Source organism: Dromiciops gliroides, chromosome 3 (assembly GCF_019393635.1).
Source record: "Dromiciops gliroides isolate mDroGli1 chromosome 3, mDroGli1.pri, whole genome shotgun sequence".
NCBI lineage: Eukaryota > Metazoa > Chordata > Mammalia > Microbiotheria > Microbiotheriidae > Dromiciops > Dromiciops gliroides.
The window spans coordinates 339,921,195-339,943,219 of record NC_057863.1 but is presented as its reverse complement, the minus strand read 5'-3'; the positions used below and the strand labels follow the sequence as shown (position 1 = coordinate 339,943,219).

The 22,025-nt window shown below is 39.8% G+C and overlaps 1 protein-coding gene and 1 long non-coding RNA gene across 4 annotated transcripts in view; one reads left to right on the top strand and one right to left on the bottom strand.

The window, feature by feature from the left end:
- PCYT1A (phosphate cytidylyltransferase 1A, choline) overlaps positions 1–22,025 on the top strand; it is a 94,504-nt gene that overhangs the window by 10,534 nt on the left and 61,945 nt on the right. Inside the window, exons 5-6 of one of the 3 annotated variants that reach the window (XM_043996132.1) lie at positions 13,508–13,613; positions 13,786–13,791. In XM_043996132.1, coding sequence (XP_043852067.1) covers positions 13,508–13,613; positions 13,786–13,791 — 112 coding nt within the window. Of the gene's footprint in view, positions 1–13,460; positions 13,614–13,785; positions 13,792–22,025 lie in introns of those variants that run through there. The other 2 variants (XM_043996130.1, XM_043996131.1) reach the window with 2 other exon arrangements.
- On the bottom strand, positions 6,054–13,394 carry LOC122749666. The gene is made up of 3 exons (XR_006355692.1): positions 13,029–13,394; positions 12,664–12,889; positions 6,054–7,145 (listed from the first exon to the last, which is right to left on the bottom strand). It is a non-coding gene; the product is annotated as an uncharacterized LOC122749666 (long non-coding RNA).

Genomic DNA, 22,025 nt, shown 5'->3' with positions numbered 1-22,025 from the left:
CTTCCCATCAATTTGGGAATAGCCAAACAAATTACGTTATATGAATTTAGTGGAACATTATTGCAATGTAAGAAATGATTAAAGATGTCTTTTTACACAAACCTAGGAACACTGTATGAACTGATACAGAACAAAATGAGCTGAAGCAGTACAATTTATATAAGTAGCCTCTGCTCATCTGACTGGAGGGTAGACCAAAAAACTCCTCCCAAAATTCACATAAAAAGAGGGCTCAGAAGCTTAGGGAACTCTTCATTTCCCATCTTTGCCATCATCATGCCCTGTGATGTGTACCAGCTTCTTGAGGGCAGGAGATGTTTTTCCTTTTCATATTTATACCTAGGTCTTTTTTTTGGGCTGGGCAGTGAGGGTTAAGTGACTTGCCCAGGGTCACACAGCTAGTAAGTGTTAAGTAACTCTGAAAGACTTAAGAACTCTGATCACTACCCTGAACAATCACACTTTCAGAGGACTGATGAGGGAGCATCATAGGTCTCCTAAGAGGTGGTGAACTTGTAGTGTACGATCTGAGGGTGTTATTCCAAACTTTCAATCATATTGGAAAGATGGCTTTCCTCTGGAAAGCTGGCTGGCAACTTCTTTGCCCTGGGTTTTATGGGTAACCCTGAGGTGTTGGAAGTGTCTTTATGCTTTTGCTCATGAGCCCCTACTGGTGGGCTTCTTCCATTGATTATCAATTGATATCAGTTAGGCTTTCAGAAATGAGTATTTGCTAAGGTTATATAGGAAAAACAATTGGTACAAATCCTTCCCCCAAACTTTGGGCATACTTTTCCCATAGAGTCCAAGGAAAGGTAGGCTCAAGCTTAGAGAGCTCTTATAGCAAATGAGTAAACTCACAGCTACTGAATGTGGGAAGTCCTTTTCTCTCTTCTTGCTTTTCTTTATGTTTCTCTTAGGTGAGGGAGAGCTTTCTACTGTTTATCTTTATAGAATACTGAAGTTGCCTTTTCTCAGTGTGTCTAGTTTATCCTTCACTTCTACTTTCAGCTACCCTGGTTCTGGGGACACTTGCTGAGATGCCCATTGGAAGTCTGTATTCTCCTACTCCCTTCAAAACTCACAAGGTCATCTTTGATCTGTGGGGAGGGGAGGAGACAGAGTTCCTCCTCTACCAGAGATGATTCCTTCTCTTTTTTGAGGGGCTTGGCTGGAGCTGCTTTCACCACTGGGCTGGCCAGACAGTCAAATGCTGGATTCCAAACTGTTTTTTAAAAAATTTTATTCCCACAGAGTATGACTGAGTCTCCTCAACCAGTGCCAATACACATACTCTCTATAGCATAATCGTTTCATCCTGTGGCTTTTGTTCTCCCAAATTAAGGGCTTTTCACATTTACTTTAAGGGCCTTTGATTGGCTAATTCAAAATAGGTATTCTTATCTGATGACTGGAGTTACTGTAAGAGTGACTGGGGCAGCTAGGTGGTGCAGTGGATAAAGCACCCGTCCTGGATTCAGGAGGACCTGAGTTCAAATCCAGCCTCAGACACTTACTTAGCTGTATGACCTTGGGCAAGTCACTTAACCCTGATTGTGGGGGCCCCCCCCTTTAAAAAAAGAAAGATTAAGTCAGCAGATCCTCACCCTCAGAGACTCAAGGAACAGAAAGAGATATATGTGTTTGGACATGGCCAATGTGGTAGTATGCTCTATTATGCATGTTTGCTAGAGGGATTTTGTTTTTCTTTTTCAATTTGTTGGGGAAAGGAAGAGGGTACAGAGAGGGGAGTTAGCAATAGGGTTATCCCCCTCAAAAAAGAAGAAAAGAAACAATAGGGGATGTTTAGGTATTGAAAAAAACACAGAAGAGCAGTGAAGGGAGTTCAGAAGGAAACAGAGAAGCAGGACAACTTTAAAAGTAACATGTTGAGGGGGCAGCTAGGTGGTGCAGTGGATAAAGCACCAGCCCTGGATTCATGAGGACCTGAGTTCAAATTTGGTCTTAGACACTTGATACTTACTAGCTGTGTGACCCTGGGCAAGTCACTTAACCCTCCTTGCCCTGCAAAAAAAAAATATGTAAAGGGAAGGAAGGTGATTTAGCAGTACTAGATCTCAAACTATGCTACAGAGAAATAATCTTCAAAACTACTTGGCATTGGTTTAAAAAATAGAAAAGTTGATCAAGGGGACAAATTAGTAATGCAAAATCCCAGAAATAATGGAAAATTGGGAAATAGAACTTCATAAACTTTAAGACCCCAACTACCGGGGAAAGACACTTTTTTTTTTTTTTTTTTGCGGGGCAAGGGTTAAGGAAAGACACTATTAAACACAAACTTCTGGAAATACTAAAAAGCAGTCTGGCAGAAATTAGGTTAAGACCATCATTTCACACTATATGCAACAATAAGCTCTAGAAAGATACATGTACATATAAAAGGTCACATCATAAACAACAAGTCTAAGTAAGAAGGAAAGAGGTACCTTTTGCAGCTATGGACTAGAGGTAAGGAATGAGCATGTCTGTTTCAGACATGGCCAACATGTGGCATATTTTGCTTGACTATGTTTAGTGATTACAAGGGAGGAGTAGGGAGGGTCAAAAATGAGATAAATATTGGCAGGAAAAAAATAACAAAAGCATTTATGCCACTGAAATAGTAGGAAGTTTCAGGGGAGACAATCAGGACAGCTTTAGAAATAATGGGCCAAATGTGATCAGTCAATTGATCTATTTATTTCTATATCTTTAAAGTAAGCAGTAGGGGAGAGGACTGTGGGAAGATGGCAGAATAAGTCAGAAAATTCCAAGCTCTCCAGAATTCCCCCACAAAAAAGACAGAACTTTGCCTCAAAGTGAACATAGAATTGCAGAAATAAATCAAAGTCAGGGTAAAGCAGTTGTTCTCCTAAGACAATTTGAGAGGACCTCAGTAAAGACGGGCCTTCTGGAGGCAGAGGTTAAGCTGAATTTAAGTGCAAACACCTCCAGGTAGACTTTACTGAAACAACAGCCACAAGCCCTGGGGAAACAAGCCTAGGAACCTCACTGACCATGTGGGCATTGGACAGCTAAGCAGGGGAAACTGAAGGACCCTTGGCTGTTTACCTGAAGCCAGGCCCAGCTCTGTTGACTAGGCATAGTTCAGGCTGCAGTTGTGGGCAAGGAGTGAGCACAAGTGACTGAAGTACAAGATGGGCAGGGATCCTGCTGACTCTTAAGCACTTGCCAGGTGTGCAGAGTCCCTGGTTTTCATTCCTGGGCAGAGGAGGGCACTGAAGTTTGCAGCTGCAGGGACCTGCAGAGGGCAGGAGCATTTTTAGGACAGTGTCGCTGGGGGCCTCAGCTTGGCTTGGGATTGGAGAGGAGTGCCAGAGTTTGGGCCTGGGATAGAGCTTAAAAAATGACAATAAAAAGGACCCGAGGCCTGGGATACTATTCTCAATACCCTAGGACTAGAGCCAATTACAATAATAAGCTGCTAAAAATAAAATAAATCAAATAAAAGTAAAAATGAGTAAGGAAAGGAGAGAGAACTGGACCATAGACAGCTATCATGTATGTGGATAGAGAAGATCCAGGTTCATATTCAGAAGAAAATAGTGGAATTAAAAAAGCCACTCCTAACTCAAAGAGAAAAACAACTGATCTGGAGAACAGATCAAGGAGAGACAATATAAGAATTATTACACTGCTTGAAAGTTATGATTAAAAAAGAGTCTTGATACAGTATTGTAAGAGAATAATGGAGGAAAATTGCCCTGCAGTTTTAGGATAAGAGGGTAAAGTAGAAATAGAAAGAAAAAATCCACTGATCACCACTTGAAAGAGATCTCAGGATGAAAACTTAGAGGAATATCATAGTCAAGTTTCAAAGCTCCCTGTTAAAGAGAAAATACTGCAAGGAACAAGAAAAAAATAATTTAAAGACCATGGGGTGGGCAGCTAGGTAGCAGTGGATAAAGCACGGGCCCCGGATTCAGGAGGACCTGAGTTCAAATTCGGCCTTGACACTTGACACTTATTAGCTGTGTGACCTTGGGCAAGTCACTTAACCTTCATTGCCCTGCCCCCCCCAAAAAAACAAGACAAAAGACTAAAGACCATGGGGCTACAATCAAGATCACAAAAGACCAGGCAGCTAAATGGTTCAGTGGATAAAGCACTGGCCCTGGATTCAGGAGGACCTGAGTTCAAATCTAGCCTCAGACATTTGACACTTAGCTCTGTGACCCTGGGCAAGTCACTTAACCCTCATTGCCCCACTTAAAAAAAAAACACACACACACAAGACCTAGCAGCTTCTATGTTAAAAGACAGTATTTCTTAGAATATAATACTTTGAAGAGCAAAAGAGCTGGGGTTATGACCAAAAATAACTTGCCCAGCAAAGTTGAGTATAATCCTGAGGAGGGAAAATAGACATTCAGTGAACTGAAAGACTTTCAGATATTTGTGACAAAAAGACTAGAACTCAATGGAAAATTCAACATAGAAGACTCAGGAGAAACATAAACATTCAAGACCAATTATAAAGGGCTTAATAAGCTCAAACTATTTGCTTATATCTGAAAATATTATCACTATTATTAAGATTGTCATCATTACTTGGGTGGTTTGAAAGAAAGGCTTGGGCTGAGCTGATTGAGATGGGTTGATTCTGAAAAATAAAACTGGGCAGGGAGAGGTAAAGAGGAGCAATAGTTATTTCATACAAATGAGGCACAAAAGGAAGAACTATAGAAGCAACAAGTGGGGATGGAGAGCTGCTACTACTGGAAGTTTATTCTCGAAAGAACTAAGTTAAAGAGAGAACAACATACATTTAGAAGGGTATAAAAGACTTCTAAATGTATAAAGAAATGAGAGGCAGGGGATAGGACAAAGGAGGAACTTTTAGAAGGGTGTGTAGATTAAGAATTAGGAGGAGGGGGGCAGCTAGGTGGCGCAGTGGATAGAGCACCGGCCCTGGAGTCAGGAGTACCTGAGTTCAAATCCGGCTTCAGACACTTGACACTTACTAGCTGTGTGACCCTGGGCAAGTCACTATAACCCCAATTGCCTCACTAAAAAACCCAAAAAAAACCAACAAAAAAAGAAAAAAAAAGAATTAGGAGGAGGGGTAGGGGGAAAGGATAAGGAAAGTCCTCTTAGAGGGGTAGGAAGATTAAGGAATAGGAGGGCAAAGTAGTGGTTAGAAGTAAATAAGACTGGGCAGCTAGGTGACACAGTGGATAAAGCACCAGCCCTGGATTCAGGAGGAGTTCAAATATGACCTCAGGCACTTGACACTAGCTGTGTGACCCTGAGCAAGTAACTTAACCCTCATTGCTCCGCCCCCCCCCCCCAAAAAAAAAGAAGTAAATAAGACCTGTAAGGATGAATAGGTTATTAGGGTAAACAGGATGAGAAGGATAGTAAGGAAAAATAGGATGGAGGGAAATATACAACTAGTAATTATAACTCTGAATGTTAATAGGATGAATTTACCCATAAAATGGAAATGGGTAGCAGAATAGATTTAAAATCAAAATCTGACAGTATGTACTTTATAAGAATCACAATTTAAAATGAGAGATACAGAGTAAAATAAAGTGCCGGAGTAGAAGTTGTGATGTTTCAGCTGAGGTTAAAAAAAAGTGGAGGTAGCAATCAGTGATTTCAAAGTTAAAGCTAAAATAGATTCAGTTAAAAGAGATAAACAGAGAAACTGTACTATGTGTCACCAACATGATTCAATATTGTTTTAGAAATGCTAGCAATAGCAATAAATGAAGAAAAAGAAATTGCAGGAATCAGAATGGGAAATGAGATAATAAACTATCTCTTTTTGTAGATGATATCATGATATATTTAGAAAATCCTAAAGATTCAACTAAAAAATTAGTTGAAATAATTTTAGCAAAGTAATAGAATGCAAAATAAATTCACATAAATTATCAACAGTTTTATATATTTCCAACAAAACCTGATAAGAGATAGCAAGAGGGGGCAGCTAGGTGGCGCAGTGGATAGAGCACCGGCCCTGGATTTGGGAGGACCTGAGTTCAAATATGGCTTCAGACACTTAACACTTACTAGCTGTGTGACCCTGGGCAAGTCACTTAACCCCATTGCCTCACTAAAAAAAAAAACAACAACAACAAAGTAAACAGTCTGAAATGGAAATTCATGGTTTTATATTACATCCCTTATGTTCTGCTGTATATGTAGAAATGTTCTTTCCCCCTGTTCATTTTGTATTTAAGTTTAAAATGAATTAAAAGATTTAAAATAAGTAAGCTGTAAGTAATTGAGAGTCATAGTTTCATGTACATTCTTTGTATATGGAAATGCTCACATTTGCTGCTGTTGGTCAAATTTGGAATAACAAAAAAATTAAGTCTTTTTTTAAAAAAAGATGATTGTAGGGGCAGCTAGATGGAGCAGTGGATAAAGCACGGGCCCTGGATTCAGGAGGACCTGAGTTCAAATTCGGCCTCAGACACCTAACACTAGCTGTGTGACCCTGGGCAAGTCACTTAACCCCAATTGCCTCACCAAAAAAAAAAAAAAAAGATGATTGTGAGGATGCTTAATCAGAAAAAGTTAAGAGGAAATGGAATCAAAGGTACAGGGTTAGCTTTAGGAAAAGACCCTCTCTTTTATCAGAGACTAAAGGAGGAATGTGCCTATTACATAAAAGAGATAGCTTAGAAATTAAAATTTTCTGAGTAAAGGTTCTGCCACAAGAAGACTGAGAAGAGTATTGCAAAATGCTGATATTTGTCACATAGGCAGTTTCCATATTTCCTAAGAATATGCTTTCATTTTAGATACTTCTAATTAGTAGGATGTATAAGCATACAAGCTCTGGAGCGGTATAAAGGTCCAACCCCTGATTGACCGACTTTATTGTGGGACTAAAGCTCTCTCAATAACCCTATTGGCTTCAGCCTGGAGACTTCTTTGCTTCTGTTCCTCCATCGGACTTAGAAATTTTCCCGACAAACTGCAGTATGTACACAGTGTTATCCTCGATGCTGGATATAAAAAGACAAAAAGCAATTCCTGCCCTTCAGGAGCATAGTTAATGCTGGGAAGTAGTAGCAATGTCAAGATTTTTTATTTTTACATTTTTGATTGAGTTTTATTTTATTTTCAGATCAATATTCTTTCCTTCCCACTTCATCTTTTTCCTGTTTGAGAAAGCAAGAAAAACAAAACTTATAAACATGTAGAATCAAACAAAATGAATTCCCACACTGGACATTCCCCACACCTCCCACCCCCTGCTGCCAGTATGTTACAGTCTGTATTCTGAGTTCATCATTTCTCTATCAGGAAGTGGGTAGCATGTTTCATTTTCCTTGAGATTTTTTAAACAGAAGATCCTTTTGAGATGCTTAGAATGAATCTACCTAAAAGTAGAGATGGACTAGATGACGTCAATTTCTTTATAGTGCCTTTATACTTCACAGATGAATAATAAAGTTAATTTACATTTTTAAATTTACATTTTTTATTTTACCTAATTGTTCATTTTATTTTATTTTACAGGGCAGTGAGGGTTAAGTGACTTGCCCAAGGTCACAGAGCTAGTAAGTGTCAAGTGTCTGAGGCTGGATTTGAACTCAGGTCCTCCTGAATCCAAGGCCGGTGCTTTATCCACTGAGCCACCTAGCTGCCCTAAATTTTTTATTTTAAAAAAGTTATTGCTTTTTTACGTCACCTGTATCCCTTTCCTCTCCTGTCCCCAGAGCATTCCCTTATAACAGAATTTAAAAAAAAAAGACAAGAGGAGAAAAAAAATCAGAAAAAATGATTAATACATTGAAAAGAATATGACAACATCTGTTGTGGATAAATTCCAGGGTATCTGTGAAGTTGAATGGGAAAAAACAATTATATCTTTATTTTCATTAATATTTGGTTTCTTTTGTAATCCTATTATTTCATTAATGGCATTTAAAAACATTCAGAGAAGGGATTCATAGACTTCACCAGACTGCTATGGGGGTCTGTAACAGAAGAAAGATGCTCTAGACACAGAAATAGAGAAGCAGAAGGCTGGAAATCTTTTCAGGGAGCCAGGTGTCTGGCACTATGGATTCAAGAGAGAATTAGCCCTTAGAGCTGAGAGTGAGCTATGGAGAGGAGCAAACCCAGGGAGGCCAACTGGGAAGACTAACCCAGGAGAGAGAAAAGAGGAAGGCTTGTAACATTGGAGGGAGGGAGTTGCTGTGGTTATGTGTTCCCTACATCGGTCTCACTACCACTGTAGTCCATGTTACTGCCTTCTTTCATGCATGAGTGTTGCATATCTGTGGGAGAGTGTGCTCCAGGTTTATGAGGGCCATGTTTTGTAGCTCCTTTTCCTCCTACATCTTAGTCAGGTTGTCACTTTGAGTTAACTGTATCTGTTGCCTGAATTAAAGTTAAGTGTGCTGGTAGGGACTATAGTTTTAGTAGTGGCTTTGTGCAGCCTACTTTGGGACCGTTGAGAGTAGTTATTCACTTTCCCCCTACCCCCTAGACCTATAGACATGTGAGTGCCAAGTTGGAGAGGTAGCCCCAAAGGGGATACATTGATAGTCATTTTGTATGTATGCATGTACATATATGTATGTATGTCTACACATGTTGACAATAAATGCAAACATCTTGAGGGCAAGGACTTTGTCACTTTTATCTTTATATCTTCAGTGTCAGGCACCATGCCTAGCACATAGTAAACACTTTCTAAATTCTTATTGTCAAAAGACTTCAGACCTGGACACACACTTATAATTTAATTCTTAGATTTTATAAAATAAATGAGGTCCCAGTGCTATATGCTTCTCCATCATTACCTCTGTGCTCACAGAAATATCTCATCCTTTAGTAACATAGATTGTTATAACTGGAAAGAACCTTTAGAAATCATTTAGTTCAACTCTCTTGTTTTACACATGAGACAGTTGAGGTCCAGAAAGGCAAATTGATTTTATTCAAGGTTACACAACTATTAAGTGGTGAAGTGGGCCTATAATCCAATACTTCTTACTCTTTTTTTTTTTTTTGGTGAGGCAATTGGGGTTAAGTGACTTGCCCAGGGTCACACAGCTAGTAAGTGTTAAGTGTCTGAGGTCAGATTTGAACTCAGGTCCTCCTGAATCCAGGGCCGGTGCTCTTTCTACTGCGCCACCTAGCTGCCCCTCTTACTCTTGATTTAGTGCTCTTTCCACTATTCTCAAAGCTTATCCTTTTAGGAGCAACTCTGCATGTTGTCTTTCTCTTTGATTTCATCATGGAGAGAACTCCTGGTGAGGAAAGTTCCTCTATCAATGCAGAGCTCATCCTTTTAGAGAGCTCCCTGGGGCACTGAGGTTGTCAATTACTCCGTATCATGTGGCCATTATCGAACATGTCAAGAGACTGGAAGTTGAATTTAGGCCTTCCTGACTCTGAGGATAGTTTTCTTTATCCACTCTGCAATGCTGCCTTTCATTGTTAAAGTTTTTCTGGGGGAAGGACTTAAAAAAACAAAAAAACCCTTAAATGTTCTGAGAAAAAGGATATTATCAAGGATATCAGCAAAGAAGTTGGGCTAGTTACAAATCAGGGATGAGAGAGAATAGATAGAAAATTTGAGTAGTATATTGTTAACCAGATATACTAAAAGAGCATTAAGTTGAGCAGATCCTCTATGGAAGAATTATAATGGACAAGAATTGTACAGGACAACAAGGCTAGAAATGGTTCTAATTGCCTTGTTAGAGCATCTATCCATGATGAAATTCTTCAGTGTCCAAAAGTGATCTGATAATTAGGGTTTCAGTCACAAGTGTTGCAAATATATTGTTATTAGCACTAAAAACATTTTCTCTTGTTTTCTCAGGACAGTTTGTTCTGTGTCGTAGCTGCATTTGGCTGTTTCTACTATTGATCCTTTGAAGAGCAGGGTAAAGAAATGTCCAAAAAGAAATGATGAAATTTTTCTTTGCTTTATGTGCTGAGTTTAGAATTCAACAAACAAGCATTTGTACATATGTCTTATTAAAATAAAGATTGGTTGATAGTCTGGCAACTACTGGACCTACCCTGTTTAGGGCTTTATATTTTTAATTTTTGATTTCTTATTTGTACTTCTAGAATTTCTATTCATTGTGCCCTTGGAATTAACACAGATTTTGAATAAAACAGAACCTTAGCTATTCCAAATCAGTACTTTATTGGCGTGTACATTGCTCATTCAGTTAAACTGGCCAGACTGGGTTATCTAAATTCAATAACTTTTTTCATAGGATCAAACAGTTCTTAGCATAATGGACACTCAATAAATATTCAATGATGTTGGTGGTAGCATCTTTTTCAGTCAGACTTGTAAATGTGGTGAAATGGAAAAAACACAGAACAAGTAAGGTTTTTCCCTGGCTCTGTCATTAGCTATCTAACCTTAGGCATGTCACTTCAATTTCAGGGTCTAACATTTCCTTTTCAGGGTTAGCTGAATTATAAGGTGTTTTTCCCAGGTCTAAAATTCTAGGATTTTCTTCTGTTTATTGATCTTAAACTTGGACATGACCCCCTATCTGCTCCCCTCCCCCCAATCTAAAAGCTGTACTTGTTCCTGTTAAACTTAATCCTGTCTGTTGCATTACATGTGGTATAAATGCTTGATAAGACCTTGACAAGCTAGTAAATGGATTAGAAACAAAGTCTTGTGTGGATTTTCTTAATTGTTTCTTTCAGTGTTACAATGCTCACTTCTCTTAAATTTTGCTTCGAAGACATCATAAATCATCGAGTCTCTTTAACTTTATGGCATTTCCTATTCAAATATCTGTGGTTTTTCTCATCCTTAAATACAGGCTGTGTTTACATGTATGCAAAAAAGCTCAGCTTTAGCTAAATCCAATTTACATGACTACATTTTATATAAAGATGAAAAGTACAGGGATTACCCTGCAGTTTGTAAGACAGACTTTATGAATAACAGTGAAATGAACTCCCAAAATATATACTGTACATTATGAGTCAGTGTCTCTTAAAATTAAACAGATGCTTAGAAAAAAACGACCTTGGATTTCAGGTCTGTTAGGTCAGGTTTGGAATAAAGACTAGATTATCCATCCTTATTCCAGGGACACTGGATGTTAAGGTGAATTATTGTGTGGGAATGAACACAGCTCCTCATTTATCAATGACAATGACACAAAGTTTGACTCATTTGAGTTTGATCTCTGATGTTTGAGTTAGTTTTCTTGGTTGTTTTCTGTTATAAGTGAGGCCAATTCAGAACAAAGGTGATAGATTATTAATATACTATGCCAATATGACATACTAAATTACACACAGCTGCAGTGTAACTGGCTGGAGCTTTTAAACAATTTGCTTATTGAGGAAAAAAATCTGTGTAGCTTTTAGTTTTCTGCTTACTCCCCTTCTCTTTCCTCTCTTTACTTTCAACAAGCATTTATTAAGCACTTATTGGGGCATGGGGTCTATAAAGACCTTCAACAAAACATGTCTGCACTCAAGGAACTTACATTTTGCTTTCATTCTATCTACTCTGATAATGGGAGAACAGCGTGAGGAGGTTAGGTAAAAAGAAAAGAAGACCAGGAAGGCAAAGGTGATAGATAGCCCCTGGGTCAAGTTGCTTCCTAAGTTGGCTTGTCAGAGAAAGTAGGTATAAAAATAGCAAAATGGCTTTTGTAGTATGGCACTTGGCTGAGCATCTGCTATATATTTTCCCTTGGCTACTCTCTCTAATGGCACTTATAGGAGCAGCTGCAGTTGACATAGGACCTGGTATAGAAGTAGCTCATGTTATTTGCTGCCTGCTTTCTGGAAGACTGGAATACCACAGAAGTTGGCATGGTGAGCCCTAGCTTCTGGGTCTTTTCCTACCTTCGCCATCCCCATTCTACTTTCAGTTTGACTCAAGAGAGGATTAGGAGATTTAAAGAGAAAGGTACCTCCTAATTTGGAGACTGATTTAGTACCTATGATTTTTCAGTCAGTTTGGGTACATTTTGTACTTGAAATTTAGAATCTACATGATGCTTCCTATTGTATCCTTTCTCCCTTTTTGCTTTTTCCTCCTCTTTTCCCTGATCTTATAACAATAAGCCCCTTCATCTATCCTGTGTTCTAGCTTTCCTCGTGATTTAATATGAGAAAGTAATATTGGAACCCTCCCAAAGCAAAATTACTTAAATGCTTACGAATTCATTATCACTTCTGCAGAAATGGATAACTAATGTTTGGTTTTCAGTCTTTTCTCAGGCTGTAAGTTCCTACATTAAAAAATTAATGATGAGGGGCAGCTAGATGGCGCAGTGAATAGAGCACAGGCCCTGGAGTCAGGAGTACCTGAGTTCAAATCCGGCCTCAGACACTTAACACTTACTAGCTGTGTTACCCCGGCAAGTCACTTAACCCCAATTGCCTCACTAAAAAAAAAAAAAAAGAATGATGTATGACTTTTTTTTTTTTGATGTATGACTTCTAAAGACAGGATCGAGTTGGGTGTTTAATATTAGACACAATGACCATTAAGCCATTCTTCAATTCATTTCCACATTTAATAAGTGCAAAGTGTCATGACACTAGGCTAGGCACATAATTAAGACTATTGTTTTACCGGTGTGCAACTCTGCACCTTTTTAATTTTCAGAAATTGCTGGTGTTGTGTATCATTTAAAGTCGGTAGATGGAAGAGCCACTTACAGGAGCTGGAAACTTTCTCAGTTCCTTCCGTGCCCAAGCCTGACAGGCAAGATGTAACTTCTTAGATAAGTGACTTTCAAGATGGGGTTAGAGGTTTGCTCCCCAGCCCAGTTGATTCCTATAAAGCAGCTCTCTCTCTAGGTGTCTTGTTCACTTTCCTCGGAGTCTCACCGCTCCTGGGAGTTTCTGCTTTGTGAAAATGCCGTCTATGAAGAATGGTCAGAGGCTGATACAAAAAAGTGACCTTTGCTTAAATAAATACAGCCCAGCGGTGATATCCGCAGGTTCCCTCCCCTTCACATTATAAAACAGGCATCCGAATCAGGACCTAGTGATTATTAGATCAAAACTACCCACAAAGTTACCTATGGCCAAGCCGGGGAGCTTGGCCTGGGCTGCTCTAGAGTGCGAAACCCATTGGGGCGGCGGCATGCGCTCAGATACACCCCGATACACCTCCTCCATGAAGTCTTTTTCCTCCTCCCATCGACTGCCGACCTCTTCGTGCTCTTGCCGAAGCAAGGCTCCTCCCTAAGTGTGGAAGTATGGCAGTTGGCAGGCATGCGTGTCTGCCGGCTTTCAGAGTGAAGGCTTCCTGGAGCCGCTTGCCCCGTGGGTCTGGTAGACTGCTGCAGCCTCTCCTTTGCCTCCACGTCTCCTTTTCGGCCTCCGGTTTCCTGCCCAGCTACTTCTCCCTCTGGCCCCGCTGCGCATGCGGAACCTTGGTAACAAGCTTGGAAGTTCCCGGTGGGAAGCCCTGGGGGGGGGGACTCCCTAAGGGGAGGGGAGTTGTAAGGGAGTTTCCGGTTTGGCGTCAGCTGCCTTCCCCCGGTCCTCTTCCCTTACTGCTCCGCCGGTGACGCGGCGCTTGAGGGAGCTCGTGAGGCCGAGGGAAGGGTGAGCGGCGCGGGCACACGCAGGCTGGCAGAGCAGGGCAGCGAGCGGTGTAGGTAGGCAGCCCCGGGCCGCCCGGGGGGTGACGAGGGCTGGGGGGCCGGACGGGGGGAGGTTGTGAGGAGGGGGCGGTTAGGCGGGGAGGGCTTGACGAGGGGTGGATTGGGGGAGGCTCGGGGGTCGTGGGTCTGAGGCTTTGCTCTGGGGCGGGGTCGGTGTCCTGAAAAGACTGGAGTCGGGAATTCAGGGTTCTGTCCCGGCTCTGCCGGGAAGGAGCTGTTTGACCTTTGTCTAGTCACTGCATCTCCGTGGGTCTCAGTTTCCCCATCTGTCAACGAAAGGGCTGACAGCGGGGTCGGGGATTGGCGCTGGAGAGAACGGGGCCGGGCGGGGGGCGGCGAGCGGGGTCATTAGACTCGGGGCTCCCTCCCGGTGCCTTTGCAGATTCGGGGTGCAGGAGGGCCTGGGGCGTGCTTAGAATTGGCTGGGGGAGGGGGGCCCTGACTTGGGGACCCTGGCTTGCGGTTGGGGAAGTAATCTGCGCTGGGTTATTGACAGCGGCGGTTAGAAGCGAAGCAGACGTCAGGCAGGTGAGGTCGCGGAAACCCGCAGGAGAAAGTGGCCGCGGAGGGTGAGCTGGTCATGGGACGGGAGCCGGTCCTGGTTGGAGCGCGCCCTGCCCCGGGGGAGAGAGCACTACGGTGCGGACACTGACCCTTAGCTCTGCCTGCCCGGCGTCGCTACAGCCACTGACGAGGCACGAAGTTTAGATCAGCGTATTCCTGCTATCAGGGTGCTTGCTGGCCCAGAAGACCTGCATATGATAGACACCACTGGGTTGTTAGTCGTATGTAGAAAGGGACAATGATAATGCCCTTCATTTATATAGAACTTTTAAATTTGCAAATTCTAATGCATAGTGACCCAGAAATCCGGGGCAGAGCAGTGATCCCTGGTCATTGGCAAGTGACCAGAATATAATTAAGGGATACAGCTGTTTGAATGATCAGTTTATTGGGTGGAGGGCCGATGAATCCAGCCGAAGTGGTGTTTTTCTTTTCTTTTGGGGCGATGGGGGCGCCAATGAAGGTTAAGTGACTTGCCTAAGGTCAAACAGCTAGTAAGTGTCTAGTGTCTGAGGTCGCATTGAACTCAGGTCCTCCTGAATCCAGAGCTGGTGCTTTATCCACTGCGCCACCTAGCTGCCCCTCCCAGTGGTGTTTTTCATGAGACCATTGGGTAATCTATGAGATCTATAGGTAATCTCACTATTTTAGCTACTGGTTTTAATTTCTAGTTGTTTACATCTTGACCAGCTCTACTAATCATGCAGATAAAATGAGTTCATTTTGAGTTAAAGTCGGTTTCCTTCCACTTTTCTTTGCACATCCTTGCAGAAGCTGCTGCTACTAATTAATTCTCATCCCTTCTGGCATGAGAAGATTGGAGGGGGGGGGGCGTGCATTTTAATTTGTCAAACACTATATTGAAGCTAGTATCTCAATAATTAACCTCTCCATACAAATTATCAAGTCTTGTAGTTTTGAAGACTGGTATTAAGATAACAGTATTTTTTCATATTTGTGTTGAGCTGATTGTACTTGTTTTGTTCCATGCTTCTTTAAAATTTTCTTTTATAAACATGATAACCAGACATTAGTAGAGCCAAGCTTTGCCTCAAGCTATAGATTCTCTTCAGTTCATTTGTTTTACAGATCTTTATTTGTTGCTGAGAATTTCTTTTTCCTCTATGCAATTACTTAAGTCAGAGCAGACTTCAGTTGATTAGCTGTGATTCCATTGGAAAGATCTGTCCCCAGGTCATATTTTTCTGTCAATGGAATAATAGTAAGGCACCTTAGACAATGTAAGAGCTGGTGAAAATTTATACACACACAGGTTATTTAGTCCAAACTTTTTATTTTTCAGATGAAACTGAATCAAAAGTTAAGTAATTTGCCTAAGATTACACAGCTATTTAGTGACCGATTCAGGTCTGCCAATTCTCGGGCTAATTTTTCCACTATACCTTCTCCTCTTCACTATTGTACTTATGAGGTAAATAGGGTAGGGTCAAGTATTATCATACTAATTTTATAGATAGAAAAACTGAAAGAGAAATTGTTCGCCAGAGTTTCATGTCAAATTACTGGCAGGACTAGGACTCATCCTCTTACTTTCCATGCAGGCTACTAGTTACTTTCTGAATCAGAACAACTTTATCTAGTTTTTTTCTGTTCTCCATTGGGTCAAGGAGTTTTTAGTGCTTAAAAAAAAGAAAAACAACTTTATTATGAAGACTTAAAAGTTTATATTTTTTAAATGAATTTTGACGTGTAGGCAACTATAACCACTAAAAACTTATCAGTTCCTTTTTTGTCCACTTTTGTGCTCCTATATCCTTTTTATATAGTTGAAATCACTGAAGCTGTTATTTTCATCTTGCTCATATAATTTCACACTATTTCATGTCTTTTTCTATTTCGATATTCCTGTTGATCATTCTTAATTACATTGATATACTGTTACATTGCTATGACATGCTAAGAAATAGTTTTATGACATGGTGTCTCTCTTTTTCCAAAGAGGAATTATTTTATTTTTGTTTTGTTTTTAACCATAGTTTTCACCTTCTTTCAGAATTTAGTTAGAGAAATTTCTTATAGTTCTTTCCTACCTTATTGGATTTGGGGGGAGTTTCTATTAATTTTTAAATTTTTGTTTGTTTTTTGTGGGGCAATGGGGGTTAAGTGACTTGCCCAGGGTCACACAGCTAGTAAGTGTCAAGTGTCTGAGGTCATATTTGAACTCAGGTCCTCCTGAATCCAGGGCCAGTGCTTTATCCACTGTGCCACCTAGCTGCCCCTGGGAGTTTCTTTCTTTCTTTTTTTTTTCTGGGAGTTTCTTTTAAAAAAAACCCATATATTTTTATTGGTATTTATTTTTACATTGCCTACATTTCCTTCTATATCCCTTCCCCTTTCCCAGGGAATCAGCCCTTATAATAGACTTTTTTAAACAAAGAAAAAGAGAAGAAAACAATTCAGGGAAACTGATCAATACATCCCAAACCAAGAACATTCAAATTCTGATGTTACATGCAATGTTTATTTTATTTATTTATTTAATTGTGAAAGTATTTTATTATTTTCCAGTTACATGTGGAGATCGCTTTCAACATTTGTTTTTATAAGATTTCTAGTTTCAAATTTTTTTCCCTACCCCCTCCCCAAGACAGTAAGTAATCTGATATAGGTTATATATGTACATATTTCTGCATTAGTCATGTTATAAGAGAAGAATCAGCGCAAAAAGGAAAAACCTCAAAAAAGAAAAACAACAGCACCAAAAACAAAAGAAATAGTATGGTTCAATCTGCATCCATATTTCACAGTTCTTTTTCTTTTCTTTTTTTTCTGGATTTGGAGAGCCTTTTCCATCATGAGTCCTTTGGAACTATCTTGTACCGTTGTATTGCCAAGAAGAATCAAGTCTATCACAGTTGATCAACACATAATGTTGATGATACTGTGTACAATGTTCTCCTGGTTCTGCTCATCTCACTCATCATCAGTTCATGCAAGTCCTTCCAGGTTTCTCTGAAATCCTCCTGCTCATCATTTCTTACAGCACAATAGAATTCCATTACATTCATATATTTTATTTATTTTTGAGACTGGGTCTCCCTGCTTCACCCAGGTTGGAAGTATGGTGGCCACTTCAGTGCCCACTGTTAATCTGCTTCCTTTTGGAAAAGGGCTATCTCCTCCCCAAACACATACATTTAGCTCACTGAAGTTTAGGATTCTTGAGATGGGATAACCCGGGCCCCCCCGCCTCCCCATCTTTCTTTGGGACCAAACTAGTTCCTTATAACCTTGCAGCATTCATTTTTCACTGTTTCAGGGCAGTTATTTCCATTTATATTATTGTCATTGTGTATATTATTTTCCTGGGTCTTCATTTTGTATCAGTTCATAGTAAATCTTTCTCTCCTTCTCTGTACATAATCATCATTTTAGTTGTTTCTTACAGCACAGTAATATTATATTATATTCATGTCCCACAGTTTGTTTAGCTATTTCTCAGTCAGTGGACGTCTACTTTGTTTTCTGTTCTTTGCTACCACAAAAAGTGCTGCTATAAAATTTTGGTGTATAGGGAACCTTTTTGTCATTTATCTTCTGCAGGTGAATTTCTTACTAAGCAGAGGAATCTCTGGGTCAGAGGGTGTGGAATTTGAGCCACTTTATTTTTGTAATTCCAGATTGCTTTCTCAAGTGGTTGTACAAATTCACAGGTCTGCCAACATTATCTATTCCCATCTTTTGTCATCTTACTAACTTGCTGAATATTAAGTGAAAATTCAGAGTTGTTTGGGTCCTCATTTCTCTTTATTATCAGTGATTTGAATCATTCTTTCATACAATTGTTTATAGTTTGCAATTCTTCGTTTGGGAATTGTTTGTTCTGTTGGACCAGTAGTTAGCCTATTAAGGAATGGTTTTTACTCTTATATATTTCTGTTGAGTCTATCATCTTAGATACCAAACCCTTATTAGAGACAAAAATTATTTCCCCAATTGATGCTTTCCTTATCCAGGATTCATTAATTTTATTTGTGCAGAAGCTTTGTAATTTAATGTAATCTGAGTCATCTAGGTCTTTTGTGATTGGCTTAACTATCCTTTTTTGATTAAAAAGTCTTATCCTGGGGCAGCTAGGTGGCGTAGTGGATAGAGCACCGGCCCTGGAGTCAGGAGGACCTGAGTTCAAATCTGGCCTCAGACACTTAACACTTACTAGCTGTGTGACCTTAGGGCAAGTCACTTAACCCCAATTGCCTCACTTAAAAAAAAAAAAGTCTTATCCTACCCATAATTGTGAAAATTAATCTGCTTCTTTTATAATTGTTTCTTTTTTCTTTTTTTTTTAGTGAGGCAATTGGGGTTAAGTGACTTGCCCAGGGTCACACAGCTAGTAAGTGTTAAGTGTCTGAGGCCGGATTTGAACTCAGGTCCTCCTGACTCCAGGGCCGGTGCTCTATCCACTGTGCCATCTAGCTGCCCCTCTTATAATTGTTTCTTATAGCATGATCTTTAACATTTAGTTAATGTATCCATTTTGAATTTATTGCAGAATATGGTATAAGGTATTAGTCTAACCCTAATTTCTAACTAAAGGGAATTCCTTTTTTGATCAAGGTCCTGACTGTCTATATCTGTAATATTATTATTATTATTTTTTTTTAGTGAGGCAATTGGGGTTAAGTGACTTTCCCAGCATCACACAGCTAGTAAGTGTTAAGTGTCTGAGGTTGGATTTGAACTCAGGTACTCCTGACTACAGGGCCGGTGCTCTATCTGCTGCACTACCTAGCTGCCCCTATCTGTAATATTATTAACAGACATACTGGAAAAGGAGCATGATTTAGTAAAAAAATAATGGATCTAGGTTCCTGTCTCAATTCACAGATCTCATTGTTAGACAGGAACATAGAAATCATCTTTAATTTAATCATCCACTACATTCTGCCACTCATTTGTCATATTATGCAAGACTAAGAATCTGTCTTCTAAACCTAAACTGGTCACAAAACTCTGTTTCCAGACCTCTGTAGTTTCTCTGTCCTTTAAACATTAGGACTTTTGCTTCTATTTCGTAAATAAAGGTGTGATCATTATTTGCTACGATCACCTTTTAATTACTTAATGGATGATTTGTGCCAAATTTTAAATCTGGACCAGCTTCCTCCAATTTCTGGCTGGTGTGTGTTCAGTGAACACAAACTGATTTTAGTATTAGTTTAAGCAAAATATAATTAGATAAAAATGATGGAAACCAAACATGGTAGTTTATATTCTGAAACTAAATGTAAGTAACTTTTAAAGATTTCTTTTGGAATGCCTATACCAGTCAATTGCTCTTGATAATTTTAGGTAAACCAAGTTGGCTGACAGATAAATAATAGCTCTCTGAATCAGAAAGTTGTAATGGTTTGAGGTTTTTCTTTTTATATTTAGTTTTGGATAGCTGACAGAGAGTACAGAGATCTATTGGTCTTTTATATCAAATTCACAGCTATTTTGCATGCTAGGTTTGACGTGGGATCTGTTAAAAATAACATGATCTATTTAGGGAAAGTCAAGTGCTTATAAGTAGGTGCTTATAAGTGGGTAGTAAGCTGGTTTATGTCCCAAAATACTTATTATAGAGAGATCATTTAGATGTAGTAGAAATTGTGGTTTTATAGATCTTCTTACTCTCTTTGAGTAATAGGATCTAGGGATAGATATAATATTTTGACTCTTCAAATAGGGTATGATGTCAGGGGAAAAAAATCCAAAAACATCTATAGGAAGAACTACTAGAACTGCAGTGATACAGACATTAGAGCTAATTAGGATAGCTGCTTTTAGAGGTCTCTTAGAGGTCTCTGCCATGTGAATTTTTCTCTGGAAGAGTGAGCTGTCATTACTTCCTATGATTACATTAAAAAGATGAAAACTTAGCTTTTGGTCAACAGGAACTTTTGGGTTGTGGAGATTGAGGAAGCTCTGAGTTGAAATTCTAATCTGTGACTGTGGTATGAAATGAGTAAATTGGCTATAGGAATTCCCTAATTAAGGATGGTGTTGTACTTTGTCCAAACTCTGACACATTTGGTACATAATAAGTACAAAAGAATGATTGTATAGAATAGTGGATAGAGTCAGCACTGGAGTCAGGAAGACCAAAGTTTAGATCCTACCGCAGATACATCCTAGCTATGTGACGTTGGCAAAATCACAACATTTTAGCGTCCCTGGAAGCTCTTTAAGATGATAAATTACGGGGGGGGGGGGGGGGGGGGGCAGCCAGGTAGTGCAGTGGATAAAGCACCGGCCCTGGATTCAGGAGGACCCGAGTTCAAATTCGGCCTCAGATACTTGACACTTACTAGCTGTGTGACCCTGGGAAGTCACTTAACCCTCATTTCCCCGAAAAAAAACAAAAAAACAAACAAAAAGATTATAAATTACAGACAAGATTCCAATTGGTAGATGGAATTTCCATACTGAGAGTTCCCCACAATAATGACAGGTCCTTACCCCCCCCCCCAAAAAAAAAAACGGTCTTATAACTGGACATAGTGTCCTAAATGTCTAGTTCCAGCTTTAAGCACCTTTGGAACACCTGTATAAATTCTAGTGAACCTTATCCCAGATGGTTCATTGAGACATAGTTAAATGGGTCATCTGTTTCTTGCAACTTTTCTCATAATTGAACTACTCTTATAATCTGGATAAGATCTACTTATTTATCAAAAAGATTGGTCCTCTCCATAGCAGTGGAGTCAACTATATTTGGATGTTACTTTAGGATCTCTTTTCCCTTGGTCTTGAATTCAGGGACTTTTTGCCTTGGGTTTGGGATAAAAACTCCTTGAACTTGACTGATATTACTTTGTGCTCTTGCTCAGAGCCCTCAGTGCATTGTAGATGACATGAGTAATGACAAGAAAAATAAGACCACTCCAAGCCGAATTTGAAAACTCTTTCCCTTTTAGCACTATTCCCTTGTAAACTTCCCAATGGTAGTAGTGAAGTAAGAGTCCCAAGTAAGACAGAGTGTTAAGCTTTATTGGCTTTGAGCTGGCTGCTGTTATACCATTTGGAAAAGTACTGAGGGAAAGAGGAGAGCATTAATATTGTAGAAGATATATTGGCCCATAGATGGATGGATGAAGCAAGATTACTGTACATTGTGATAGTGTACAGAGCTCTCCAATTTCCATGTGGTTCCCTTTAGTAATCAGGCAGTTTAAAAGGTATGATTTAGATTTGGTTTTTGACTATGACAAAGTATATGTGATTACAGTTTACCATATTTAGGTAGTTTAACTAGCAGCAACTTTATCCTGGTAATGTCATGCTGAGGCTGGCTTCCATAATGGAAATAGAGTGGTAGAAAAGAGAGGTCTGACTTTAAACCTTGGCTATTGGGAACGGGATTTTGGTGGTGGTGGTGGTGGTAGTGGTGTGTGTGTGTGTGTGTGTGTGTGTGTGTGTGTGTGTGTGTGTGTGTGTGTGTGTGTGTGTTTGTTTTAATGTATGTCCATTTTGTACAAAGAGTCAGGGTCCAGATTCCATCTTTGTGTATGTGGCCTCTGCTGGATGAAATTTGGAAAAACGTACTGGATCATGCCTATCTGCTCTGCCACACAGTTTCTGCCTCTTAAGTGCCTTCTTAGTATTAATATGCTGTTTCCTATTAGGCCTTGTTTGGGACATTGTTGGAACACTAAATAACAAGGCAGTCAGTGTGTACTGAGGAATGAGTCAGCAGAAAGAGGAGCCAGCTTTTGTGAACTAGAATAAAAATCTTAAGTGCTGATCTACTAGAGTAAAGTCTGCATCTGAACTTTGAGCCCACTCCCACTTTGGGAAAATAGACTAATGAATACATGAGTGTTCTGGGCAAGGGGG